We start from the raw sequence: 13,506 nt of genomic DNA on the forward strand, positions 1-13,506 counted from the left end.
CTAAATACACTCAACGCAGGAGAAATCAAACAAACGCTGTGCAAACAAGACCCTTATTTGAATAGACATACACAACCTTTCCAAGAGGCTGAATGTCTTAGGCCACTGGCAAGCTTCTTAGATTAGAGGATTTGTATCAGCAGTTTAAGGGGTAAAAATACTGATCTTTTAAAATTAATTTAAAAAATGACACTTTTTTGGTTAAATAGGACATTCTTTAAAATATGATGAAAATGTGGATGTCTGGATTTCAGCTGTAATGATTTATATTTGTTTATATATGAGAGCAATGCAATGAACCTCTGTTACTATTTATACAAAACTAAGAGTGCACTTTGTTTTATTGCACTATATCATTTATTGCTGCTTTTTATGCACCTTTTACTTATTTAACCATGTAAAACTGTGTTGGGGAAGATCTGAACCCATCTAACTCGACTTAAGAGAGCACTTTGTTTCAACTCTTGTGGGTTTTAAATGTGCCATACAAATACAGTGACTTGACTACTTCGCTGTATTTTATTGAAGCTGAAAAAATTAATTGATCAATTTTATTGTTAAATAGTTTCAGCCAGTTTTTCAAGCAAAAATGTTGCATCTTAACTAGTTTCAGCTTCTAAAATGTGAATATTACATTTTTATTTATTTTTTTAACATCAAAGTAAGTAGAATATCTTTGGTTTTTGGACTGTTTGCCTAACAAAACAAAAAATGAATTTGTTAGCATGGGCATTTGTTTCTCTGGTTAAGGGCTTTTCTTTTACTATTTCTATTTTATAGACAAAACAGTCATTTGAGAAACGTAAAAAGGTTAACTTATAATAAAAACAAACTTCAGTTTCAGTACTACAGTTTATTAAATTCTTTTGCCTAGGTATCTCAGCACTCTACATGATAGTGGGGAGCACAAAATCTAGAGTTTCTTCCTACCAGGTTGACTTTTGTCTGATGCAGATGCTGGTTGCAGGCCTTATATAGTATGCGCTCTTTAAATTATGTTGTTCTCTCTGCAATGTTGGCTTACCTGTATTCTGTGAACGATGCCATGTTTGCTTACCTGTGTTCTGTTGAAGATGTCTTATTTGTGTAACTGTGTTTTGTGGATGATGTCATGTTTGTGTGCCTGTGTTCTGCAGATGGTGTCTCATTGGTTTCCATGCGTTCTGTGGATGATGTCTTGTCGTTTTACCTGTGTGTAGCTGATGACTGGGCGGGATGTTCTGTAAGGTAGAAGCGGTGGCACTTGACTGCCTGGCGAATTTCTGGCTCCATCGTCTTGGAGACGTCATAGTAGTGCCCGAACCGGGATGAGGATGCCAGGGCGGTCTGAGGAGGTCAACCTCATGTTAAAGCATATGAACACTTAACATCTTAAGAGCATTATATTTATTTTCAATCATCCGTGTCTGGAGCTACTGCTTGATTTACATTTTCTACAACAAATTATGTGCATTTAAGTAATTTCAGTTAACAGTAAAACAATTCATCAAGAAAAATAATCTTATTTGTCTTTCTACTATGTTAAATGAGTGTGCTTCACAACACTATGGTAATGCAATTGCATTGTTTATGGGTCATTCCTCAACATTCCTACAGCAGAGAAGTTAAATAACCACTACGACCACGCTCTTAATCATTTCTTCACATAAATGTCCACTTCTGGCTGTGAAAGCAAACGTGTCAGGGACGCAGGGGAAGGCGGATGTTTTCCTGCAGCTGAAAGAGAGAGTTTTAGCTCTTCTCTCTCAGTGAAACCAGGGATTCCATTGTTAGAGGGGCCCTTAATCTACTCCTAATCTGGATTAGGGCCCCCGGTGTGTCCCTCTCCTGGCAGGACGAGGGGGTCAGCAGGGCAGGGGGGTCAGGGGCTCATCTTCTCTTTGTGAGCTAGGCAACCCGCTTAGCGTTCCATCCCCGCCCTGACGGCCTCACCTTTGATCTGATGTCTTCATCGGGAGAGCGACACAGTGGGCCATGCCAGGAGAGGTGTGTGTAAGGGGAAAGTAAGCGTTGACTCTGTGGGTGAATTTGGGATGCAAATCCTCTGGTGGGGCTTACTAGTGGTTTGTAAAGACGATTTTACAGGGGAAGGGGGAGAGGTGAGGAAAGGACACAGATATAAAGAAGTTTCCAGGGAGAGAGAAAGAGGGAGAGGATCCCCAGGGACACACTGTGTGCTGTTAATCCACATAGCGATATGGATTATAGACTGAAGGGGGGAGACTGCAGAGAAGTAGAAGGGGAGGGTCACCTCTCCTCAAAGCGGAAGAAAGAGTGTAGGGCTGCCGACCCTAGCAGGGGGAAAGGCAGGGATTTGGGGGAAGACAGAGGTGCAGGTCTGGGTCATAGGGTTGAGCGAGCAGACATGTCAATGCACAGGCTGCAAAGTACTCTTGTTTCCCAGGCTAAGCAGGGGTGCAGGCGTGTGTGTATGTGTGTATATGTGAGTTGGGAACCAGTGAAAAGCCTACCTATTGCCAGCTAAGTGTGAGTAATCTGGTCCAGCTCTGAAAGGAGAGGCTGAGGCCTCATTCACTACACAAAGGAGTTTAGAAGCTGATGGATTTACTGGTAGAGACAATTGCCAAGACCAGACAGCCCGTGCTGTTCTTTCTAATAAAAATGATCAGCCAATAATCAAGTTGGACTTTTAATAAAAGTAGCATTATTACATTCAATTGTGTATTCTAATCCTAAAATGATGCAATAATTATAATATTAAACAATATAAGATGTCATGTGATCACCAGATTACCTGGACTTTTGGAAGATTCTGATAACGCCAGGCAATCTTCATGGCATCCAAACTGTCTTGAGGCTCACAGGATAGTCTGGGCTGCTCCACTGGTTTGTGGATAGCAACATCATCCAAGATGGGAGCTGGGAGTTCCTGCACGAAATGTAAATATACACACTGAATATAAAAATTTTGAATGGTCACAAGACATCTTAATTATTGTTAGCCATCATATCTATCAGTGCATAATATACATGCAAGTGCCAGGTTTCCACAGTGACATTATTTCTTTACTGTTTTATAGTCAAAAAGCAAACTTAGCTTATTTTAATTTTGCTGAAAGAATTGAGAAAACCCAGATAAAGCTGTGAGAAATTTCCTGAGGAATCCTGATTTCTGAACCTCATCTATTTCTTTTCTTATTTTTCTCAATGTTTTGGTCACAACTACATGTACTTCCAGTTCAGTATTTTTTTTCAGCTTTTCTGAACTATCTTAAACGAAACACATAAACACAGCATATATATGTGTATATATATATACACATATATATGTATATGATGTGGTCATTTCCAGTGTCATTAACCAAAGTCTAATCAATTCCAGTCCAGAGGGGTCCACCTTGACAAAGATAGGTTACCATATCTTCAAAAAATCCTCAACATATTAACTAGGTTTCTAATGGGTTTTTTACAAGAGCACATATGCATGACAACAAAGCTTTCACAGAGAAAAAAGTATCACTGTGGTGGCAGTGTGGAGGTATGAATGATGATTAGATCCAAGGCTGAACTAAAACTACACCTGAAATAATAATAAACTTAGTCAGTTTCTACAGATAGACAACAGACTTTAAATTAAGTCCAATGCATACAGTAGGAAAAAACTGATACACTCTCTCATAAGATCTAGTTCTAAGATAAGTCTATTCTTTTATTGTGCAACTAGCATTTTTCCCCCCAACAAAATAGACAAAAAAAGTCTTTTGAGTGTTGGTTTAAAAACAGGGCAGGAGTGGGTGGGAAATCTGACTGATTAGCTGATGCGAGTAAATGTGGGTTTCTGAGTGCCTGATTTGTTGGAGTGCATGTAGACGTGTCCTCAAATTTCCTGCTTTTACTTGACTTCTTCCAATAAGCTTGTTTCTCTTGTGCATGTTAACATAATGCAAAAAGTACAACCTTAGCATCTAAAGATTAGCATACTGAGAATGTAGCTGTGAAAACACTAAATGATGTGATATATCCCCACTGGGAGTCCCCCTCTCTTAATAAGCCTTTGATATGTAAAGAGAGGGTGAGGCTGTGACCCCTCCCACTATCAATCAGTGGGAGAGAGGCCCTCCTCCTGTATGCTGGGTGGCAGTCAGCTTCTGGGGCTACGCTCCTCTTCACAGGGTGATGCATAGGGAAACATTTCAACAATGCCACAACCATGCCACCCTCGACCTCTCGGATACCCCCGCTGACCCTGACACATCTTGGGGAAAGCTGTGAGACTATAATGCCTGCTAAATCATGGTCTGATAGTCTGACCGGCGAACCAGGCTGAATACTGTACAACAGGCGCTGATTTGTATATTGGGACAAAAAAAAAAAAAAAAGAGTGTGCAAGTAGGCAGAATATTTCCAACATCTTCTGATGACTAAAAGGTAAACAAAAGTTTTCAAAGATGTCTTGTTGACAGTATAACAGTAGCTCAGAGATGATGTTATAGTAGACATGTTAAGGCCATACCTGCCTCTTTGTGGATGGTTTGTCAAGACTTATTGGTTTAAATAAAAACAAAAAAAAATCCTTCCTGAGAGCTTACAGAATATACGACACCTCTTCTCATACCTGTAAGATGTCATCTGGGTTATCTTGAGCCGCTGCCACAAAGAGTTCATGTCGACATACCACTCCTTCTGCCAAGAAGTACTTTAAGATCATACGAGAGTAGCTATCATATCGGTCCTCCTCTAAAAAAGGAACAAAAAACAACAACAATCAGAATTTGAGTGCGAGTGGAAAACTGAAATAAGCACACGCTCTGTTAATCAATGCCATCCTGCTAACATTCTTTGCAAGGCCTAAGGAAATGATTTACTGATAAAATAGATCTTCCCTGTGAAAAATACATCAAGCTCAGGTCTATCACTGGATCTTGACTTGTTCTGAACACTCATTCAGACATCACAGATCCAGAAGTTTATGACCACATCACAGCTTCTGACTGTAATTGATGTAAGGACCGCGTTCTGGCTGTGTCGGGAACACATGAGGTGGCAATAGACATGGCACAGAAATGTACGTGTTGCTGTGGAGCTGACATCTTCAGCTCTCTTGTTAAGGTCCTCACAGCATTCCTGTCCACCTTCACCTATCATATCCTCAACCAGCATCGGAGGCAAGAGGGAGACACCTGTCTTAAGCATCCACCTGACACCTCCCCCAGAATGTAAAGGTACCCCAGATGTCAGGGCGACTGACAAGAGGAGGCAGAAGCTGGAGAAAATAGCGTCCGTCCTTAAAAATGCTTCCCGACATCTGGTTCACTTGAATCTCTCTGCTTTTTGTGTGAATTCTGATGGCAATGACATCCTTTCATTATTATGATTCTACTGTCAATCACATCAAGTGTAAGTAGGTTAAAATAAAATTTAAATGAAAGAAGAGAAGATGGTTCTTATTTTGAAGTGATGACACAACAGTCTCATTTAAGAAATGAAATCAGATGTACTTGCAAGTAATCCTAAACATCAAACATATTTTACAAAAGGTAGCCTTCCTCCGTGCACACAAGGCGTCCACCCAGTCATTCCACACCCTAAATCCGTAAAAAAAAAAAAAAAAAAGCCTGCATCATCAAGCCCCCCCTTCTAGCAGGGCACATAACTCTACCCAGCATGCTACTGCTGCTTCCTGTCACAATCATCATTTTGTAAAGATTTCATAGGCCTCTCCACACAATGACAAACAGTGGGCACAAGGACAAAGGCAGCAGTGACAGTTTAAGGTAATGGGCATACAGCTGACAGCTTGGGAATGACATCCTGACGTGTCATCCTCAAACATCCGGAGAATTCACCCCTCCCACGTTCCCGGTCTATGTCCTCACCTACGGACTTAGGATGGCACAGGAAATTCCATGGCTCTTCAATTTGTTGTCGGTGGGGCTCCCTGTTCTCTTATTGATGGGTTTCTAGGTCAGCAGGCCTTTGTGGCTTTCAGCAGGCCCCACAAAGACTCCCAGATGGGCCCTCTCAAGATGGGGCCTATTGTGGTTGTGTTTCTATGGGAGCCTTACAAATGGAACCTCCAGGAGTCATTAGGCTGTTGAGGCGGGGGGTAAGGGAAGGGGCGGGAGGTGGCGGGGTATACGAACAACAGGGGGTGGGGGACGGTCATATCTTTGAGGTAGATCAGTCACTCTGGACAGTCATGGGATGATTTTTTTCTTCGTTTTTTTGCGGATTCTGACTAAGGTTTGGTAAAGGGGGGAAACGCCTTTGCTTCATTTGCCTTCAACAGGGGAGTGGGAGTGCGAGAGTCCTGAATCATATCTGCTAAAGCTGCAGGGGGAGGAGACAAAATATCTAGGTCAGGGTGTTTTCCCCGCTGTGTGAATCTTTGGTCGATATCATTTCTACTGAACAGCTAAAATTCATTTAGGCCATCCAGCAGGTAAACAAAACACAGACACTCAATAATATAGCACTTCAGCTTTAGAAAAAAAACTGAATAGCCATTGTAAATACTTCTAAATAGGGTCTGCACTCATTAAAATAACTGAATCACCATTATAATTACTGCTGCAAAAGGTGGGTTACATTAGGTTACCGTTAAATGCCAATTAGCGGCATCTGTCGAGCCCCAAATACTGTATGTGACTGACATATCTCTATTGTTAACTTGTGACCGTTGTTCCTCTGTAGCAGTTGTTTGTTGGTGTTAGGGCACATTATGCTTTAATGTTTGAGGTTGTTGACACAGATGACTTGAGCTCTTTGGAGCTGTTAGGTATCCAATATTGCCCCTCTCACATGTAGCAGTTACAACTGAAAAAAAATCTGCATATCTGATCCTGCATATCTTATTTTAGTGATTTTTTCATCATTTGTACAATCATTTTATTGTATTGTAGACTATTGTCTGAATAGTACCAGCACTATTAATGTCTTCAGTAGTTTTATTCTGTTTTCATTGTGTTTACATTGTATGATTTTATGCTGCCAAAATAATTTTTGACTGAGGCACACTGAGGCTCCTTGGAACCCAAAATCTGATTATGTAGTTTGACAGACTGAGAAAAAGAGTTGTTTAATCTGTTCGATTGAGTCTGTGGGACTCTAAATCTCCTGCATGATGGCAAAAGCTGGCAATCTTTAAATAAAATGTGATCGGGGTCTGATGTATTATGACCTTCCAGAGACAACATTCATTGAGTATACGCAGTTTGAAAACTTTGACTCATGTGATCCAGTCTTTGAGCAGATGTTTAGCAGTATAATTTACAGCTGATCAGCGAGACAATTGCACAATGCACTGATTTCCATACTGCAGAATACGCTGCATTAATGGAAAAACAATAACAGGATTAGTTTACTCTCTCCAAATGACCCAAGCCTCCAAAGAAAGTAAATGCGTTGTTGTACCCTACTACTGACATGACCTGTATGTGCACTGCAGGATAAAGCAGTATCAACAAAGATGCCTAAATATTTAAAGAAGACTTGTTCAATCTGTGTGTTATGGACAGTAACAGGTGCAGGATACGACTTTAGAAAATATTTCTCTCAAATTCCTTTCACGCTACTCAGCTAGTCTGATATTACAGCACTGATGAACACTGGCATTATCCTCTGTGTTTAACAAAGAAAAATAGTTTAGTATTATCTGAAAACTTCAAAATAAAATCTGAATATCAGTTTTATAGATCATCATTGAAAAGTGTCACTAGAAGAGGTGAGCTCACACAGTCCTGGGGTGCTCCTGAGTAAAAAAACAATGAAAGTAAAATATGTTTGATTAACTTTAACAATCTGCACTCCATTTGTAAGAAATAAATAGTACAACTAAGTCAGATGAAGACTAAACTCAAGATAAATCAATTTGGCCAATAAGAGCTCTAAAAAATGTTTGTTATGTTGATAATTCAATAATTCAATATTAAGTGTATCTATGATAACTCTATCTTCTGTGCTAAAACACTGCTTATATGCAAACTAGTAAGCCTCAAGTTTGCCACTTACAGACTTAAGGTCTTTGCACCCTAGAACAATTTTTTAATGCATTCTTTTAATCTGTCACCCGAAAATAAATAAAACGTTACTCACAGAAACCTTGCACACTGGGTCCGATGTATTTTAATGTTCTATTTGTTCTGAAAACTCGCAATACCAGACACATTTTCCCCCTTGCTTCTCTTCACTGTGTCTTATATTTGGCACAGCAGCTACAGGAATGAACTGAGCTGTTCTCCTCTCTGTCTCCTCACTTTCTCTGTCCGTGTGCAGTCGTTATCCTCCTCCTTGTCATCATCATCCACTTGAGTATCACTATTTGATCTGTTAGAAGTGAGCCATCTGAGTTATAAAAAGAGACAGCGTTCTGCTCCTCTCTCCTGTCTGTCCCTTATGTGACCTTCTGTCTGATTTTCTTGAGTGTTTCTTGGTCAAACAACTCTCTAAAAGCTTTTGACGGATGTGAAAAATGCAGACAATCAAACCTGTTCAGAAAACTTTAAGGATGGATTAAAGTCAGTGTGCAAACATGATTGACATAACGTTAGGTCATATTTCTTTTTAGATGTGTGACAACTTTGGAAGAAAAAAATTGACACAGTGTGCAAAGGCCTTCAGGATGTTTTCATATTAGGTACAATTGATTTGTACTGTGCCCGAGTATGATTGCCCTCTCAAGATCCCAAACCGATATATTGGAGTTGACCTAACGAATTATATCTATTATTTATATTTTAGAGACAATGTCAAAAGCAACTCTTTCCCTGCCTTCCAACTTTGTCAGTCACCAGTGGCCATGCAGTTCAGAGGATGAGGCGGGCAACTGCTGCACACATTTGCAGATTTTGAAGGAGACCGGCAGCATGGAGAAATGCCTTTGCAACTTTACTTGCCGTTAAATGGCAGCCGACTTCCGTGTTTTGGTACAGTTCGTTTTCAAACCTGATGCAAACCATCCCCAAGTGCACAAACCTTACCCCGCCCACCCACTCAAATTCATTGATGTTATCTGGTCCTTAGGCCTTCCTCTGCTTTAAATGTTTTAAAGTGCTCTTCACCTGCTCAACAGACACATGTCTTCTATCTGAGTTTTTTGGTACAGTGTATTACAAATATTAACGATATGATTTGAATTTTTACCTAATCAGAGAGAAAAAAATGTTCAGGTCTTTGTTAAACTTTGCCTTACTGTCTGCCACTAATGCTCTCTGATTGGTTGACAGTCTAATTGTCTTCATAATGTCACATAGGTGCTTTGTATTGTTGCTTTGAAATGACTTTCAGTTGTAGCTTATAAACACTGTTTACAACTCTTAAACTTAAATTATTGTGTCCCTGTTTGGGAATGTAATCTAATAATCTATCTATATTATTAGGCCAATCTATACTATCAGGCCTACTTACTTAGTCATATTTTTTGGCAGATATTAATGATATAGCTACTTTTAAAATATTTGTTATAGTCACTGACAAAAACTATGTTCAAAATGTTTATCTATGTAGATAATTGATACTTAAAGTCCACTTTAAAGCTTTGAAATATTTAAACATGTTAAACAATTACGCCATATTTAATAGTAATTATTATGGGTACTTTAAAGAAAAGACCCACTTAAACACTTAAATTATTGGAACGAAACCATACTTGGTGAACATAATAAGAGCTGTGAAGCTTTGTTCATTCTATTAGAAAAACACAAGAGATGAGAGATCTTCAGACAGCAGCCATACTGGGCTGATCCCCCTCTGGTTGACAAATCAGGATGGACAGCTCAAGACACTTCAAAGGCAGCCTGATAATTTTATGTCTGTGTCTCACAAACAGGCCATCACAGCTAAAGGGGCAGACTGTAGGAGACGAATGCCTGAAACAAACACAAACAAACACACACTCTGAACTCCCCCCATCCCACCCACACAACAAAACAGAAAACACAGACAGCACAGTGCGCACACACACACACACACACACACACAGACACACACCCAACGCTCTTTCACAGACAAACACAAGAGAGCTCACACACGCATTTCACCTTTACTGTGTCTCTCATTACCAGATGAAACCAACCGTACATTGATTCACAAAATGGAAGGGAAGAACGCATTAGTGTATAATCACTGACTCCTGCATCGATTGGGGGGGTGAATTAAAGGGCAAAGCAATATCATCAGTTGGTATAGGCCTTTGCTACACACAAATTACAGCTTCAAGGGGAAACAAGAATACCTTAACCTCACTGTCTACTAGTGCATATAGCCTAGCCTATGATGAATGATAATAACAATAATAATACAGTGGAAGACATTTATGTCCCTAGAAAACCCACTTGCTTTGAATGTACTTCCAAAAAGTTCTATAACACATCTGCAGATGAGCATATCAATTAAGGATCACAGTGAACGTGTGAACACCTGGGATTCTAACTAGAGACCCTCAGGTCATGAGTCTATTTGCCATTCTGCGAGACAGTGACACGCTAACCACAAAGAGCCTGAGAAAAGGCAGACAGTATCATTAGCTGTGGCACGCTAAAAAGTGCTACTAAATTCAGTTTGGGGGATACATTTGATTGTTGGGTATACATGAATATATAATCTATGTAATTCTAGCATTGGGTTAATGCAGTGTCATTTAAAGTCTATGCAACTTTATGATTGAAAGACTTTTCAAAACATTTAAAGCTTATAATGTTTTTAAAAAAGAGATGTGCATCTTCCTTGCTTAAAGTATTTCATATTGTATACTGTATATGTCATCTTTTTAATCACCAGTGCACAAGGCAACTTCTGTTGTAACAGTAGTTCATTACTTGCAACTTTTCTTCCATGGCTCCAGCCAGACCAAATGAAAGGACATGGCTTCAGGTTTTAAAACATGGTTTTAAGAACTAAGATAAAAACACTAAACTTGCTCATGAAGCCTAAAGGCTAATTTTAAGAGTCAACTGTTGCAGATTGTGAACCACGAAGTCGCATACACTATTAACCACAGCCTGTGTAACCTAATGTCCACTATTGGCTCAAAGTTACTCTCATTCATAAATATCTATAGTCAATATTTTGGCATCTTAAAACAAGAAATTATTGGCACAAGTACTCACCAGAATACATAGTAATAGTGTCTACCAACAATACATTATTCCATCAGGTATCCAATTAAATGTGTACATGAACTTCCTGGAAAACAGCCTTTGGAGGGGACACTATGCTTCATTAGAGAGGGTAACACAAAAGTCTAACCAATGAAGCTGCACATTTTTAAAAAAATCCTGCCATTAAAGCTGTTCTTTCACAATACCTTTGTCTCCATAACTGGCAGCTGATTGGTTTGAACTTTCAACTGATTTTTCACTGTCTTACGTCCTGCAAAAAAGAGCCTGTTTTTGCAGGATATACATCACAAAGAAGTAATGATTGCATTTAATGGGACCTTTTAATCAGTGTTCGCAAGTGAGAGGCTCACCTATAAGAAGTACTGTTCCAACTGCTAACCCACCACCTGTTTGTAAAGACAAAAAACAATAATATCAGATAAAGTCAGTCACATATTGCAGATGCTATTAGCTATCAACACCACAAAAAAAACTATAATGATAACAAAAAAGTATCGTTTTGAAAGTCATTTTAACTGAAGTGGATGGCAGAGTCCCCACCACAACTATAATGACAACACCAGTGGTAAAAAATATTGTTGTGATCACTTTCAGATTAATTTGAAGAATGATAGAAACACAACCAATAAAACTCCAACAAGTTTTACAGGAAATCACCATGCATCTCTTTCCACATGGCACATGACATTTTGAAGACACTTGTCTGCATTGTCATTGGTTCGGTGGGATCAGAGCATGTAGTAGGGTCTGAGCAAGGATGCTGGATGTACAGGAGTAGGGGCAGGCAAGGGGCCATTGCCTCCTCACTTCATGCCCTAAGCCCACATTCTTTTTTAGTCACAGATTGCTGCTTCAAGGCTGGAGTGACCTGTTCTGTCATGGTCTCTTGTTTACCCAGTTATTCATAACACAATTACAGTATGTTTAAAAATGAGCATGAAATAGATCAGTGGTATAAAATGATTTACAGGTCAACTAAACAAGAGAGCAGGCATGTAACAGTGTTTTTTTATTGATGCATTGTAACATTTCTGTCAGAACTCCTAACATATTAGTTATACAAAAGGCTTGCACCAGAAGAAAGTATTATTGACCCTTATCAGAAACATACAAATTCAACATATTTTATAAGTATCTCTGCAGTCACAATTAAAGACGCAAGATTTATGTCTCTATATGGAGGGAAATTGCCCTAAAAGAGTTAAGCGAGAGTTATCTGCTATTTATTGCCTTAAAATATGTCCAGTAATAAATACAGACTATGCTCATCAAGGCTTTAAGAACGAGGCCTGAATGGAGAGATAGGGATGATTTTGGTTTACCTTATTTTAAAAACGTCCAGTGTATTTCCTCCTTAAGGACATTAATTTCTTTACAGTATAGTGGTTAAAGTGCATCTAGAAAGTGATATACCTACTAAAATATTTACAGACACCACACTATCAGTAAACTCCTGCGTGTATCCCTCCTCTTTCTACACAAAGTCCTCATAAACTAGATAGGTTTATCATTTGCTCATCCCTGCTCCTGACATACAGTAACAAGAGTGTCATGCTGTGATAGAGCAGGGTGTTAATACTCAGTGATCAGGAAAGCCCCCCAATCACAGAGAAGCCTTCTCAGCCTCTCCACCACTCCTTCCAGTTACTGCCATCAGGTAGATGGAATAAAATACCACCAGCATGGAAAAACATTTACACAAAATCCTTCATTCCCTCTTCATTAACCACCATTAACAATCTAAAACAGACACTGCATGTTGACTTGCTTTTACAAGTTGGCCTTTTAACTTTCCTTTTTAAATTACATTGTACCATGTATTTTACTGTGTTTTATATGTGAATTGTGTGTTGATGAGCCTTGTCAAAGGAGAAATTCTGTCACTGTTGGGACAGACAATAAAGCTTATCTGTTCTATCTATTTTATTCTATTCTACTCTTCTTCTATTGATATCACTTAAATGGCTTTGACATTACATGCTAATGCTGTCAAGACATTAGTTTTGTTTAATGCATTCAGATTAAACAGGGATGTCAAAGTGTTTTGGACTAGTTGGTCCTTGGTGGCTAAAATCTGAGAGTTGAGAATGCTGCATTTCTGGCATCAGTTTAAGGAGACATCGCTGTTAACACAGCTTAAAACAAATATCTGTCAGTAGGCTATGGACAACCCGATGAAAAATATGCAATACAATTAGCAGATAGGTCCGACAAAATATGGCTGAAATCTGCATTGCTCCATAACGCTAACGTTAACTATAGCACTTTAATGGCGTGTTGTATTGCCTTGACAGGGAAAAAACTCCGTAGTTTTTTTTTATAAACTTACACATTTCCTCATTGTGTTATTAATTACACCATTATTTTGTGCCTCCATTCAGTGTGTAGATAGCTATCATTACACTGAGAAACAGTTAGCCTGTGTAGC

General features: G+C 39.1%; 1 protein-coding gene across 2 annotated transcripts in view; it reads right to left on the minus strand.

Annotated features, from left to right (window-relative positions):
- Positions 1-13,506, minus strand: part of elp4 (elongator acetyltransferase complex subunit 4) — a 62,946-nt gene that overhangs the window by 48,256 nt on the left and 1,184 nt on the right. For both annotated transcript variants that reach the window (XM_042504020.1, XM_042504089.1), the window contains 4 exons: positions 11,429-11,464; positions 4,577-4,698; positions 2,756-2,890; positions 1,190-1,326 (listed from right to left, as the gene is read on the minus strand). In XM_042504020.1, the coding sequence (XP_042359954.1) occupies positions 1,190-1,326; positions 2,756-2,890; positions 4,577-4,698; positions 11,429-11,464 (430 nt within the window). The remainder of the gene's footprint in view (positions 1-1,189; positions 1,327-2,755; positions 2,891-4,576; positions 4,699-11,428; positions 11,465-13,506) is intronic.

Source organism: Plectropomus leopardus, chromosome 1, assembly GCF_008729295.1.
Source record: "Plectropomus leopardus isolate mb chromosome 1, YSFRI_Pleo_2.0, whole genome shotgun sequence".
NCBI classification, from domain to species: domain Eukaryota; kingdom Metazoa; phylum Chordata; class Actinopteri; order Perciformes; family Serranidae; genus Plectropomus; species Plectropomus leopardus.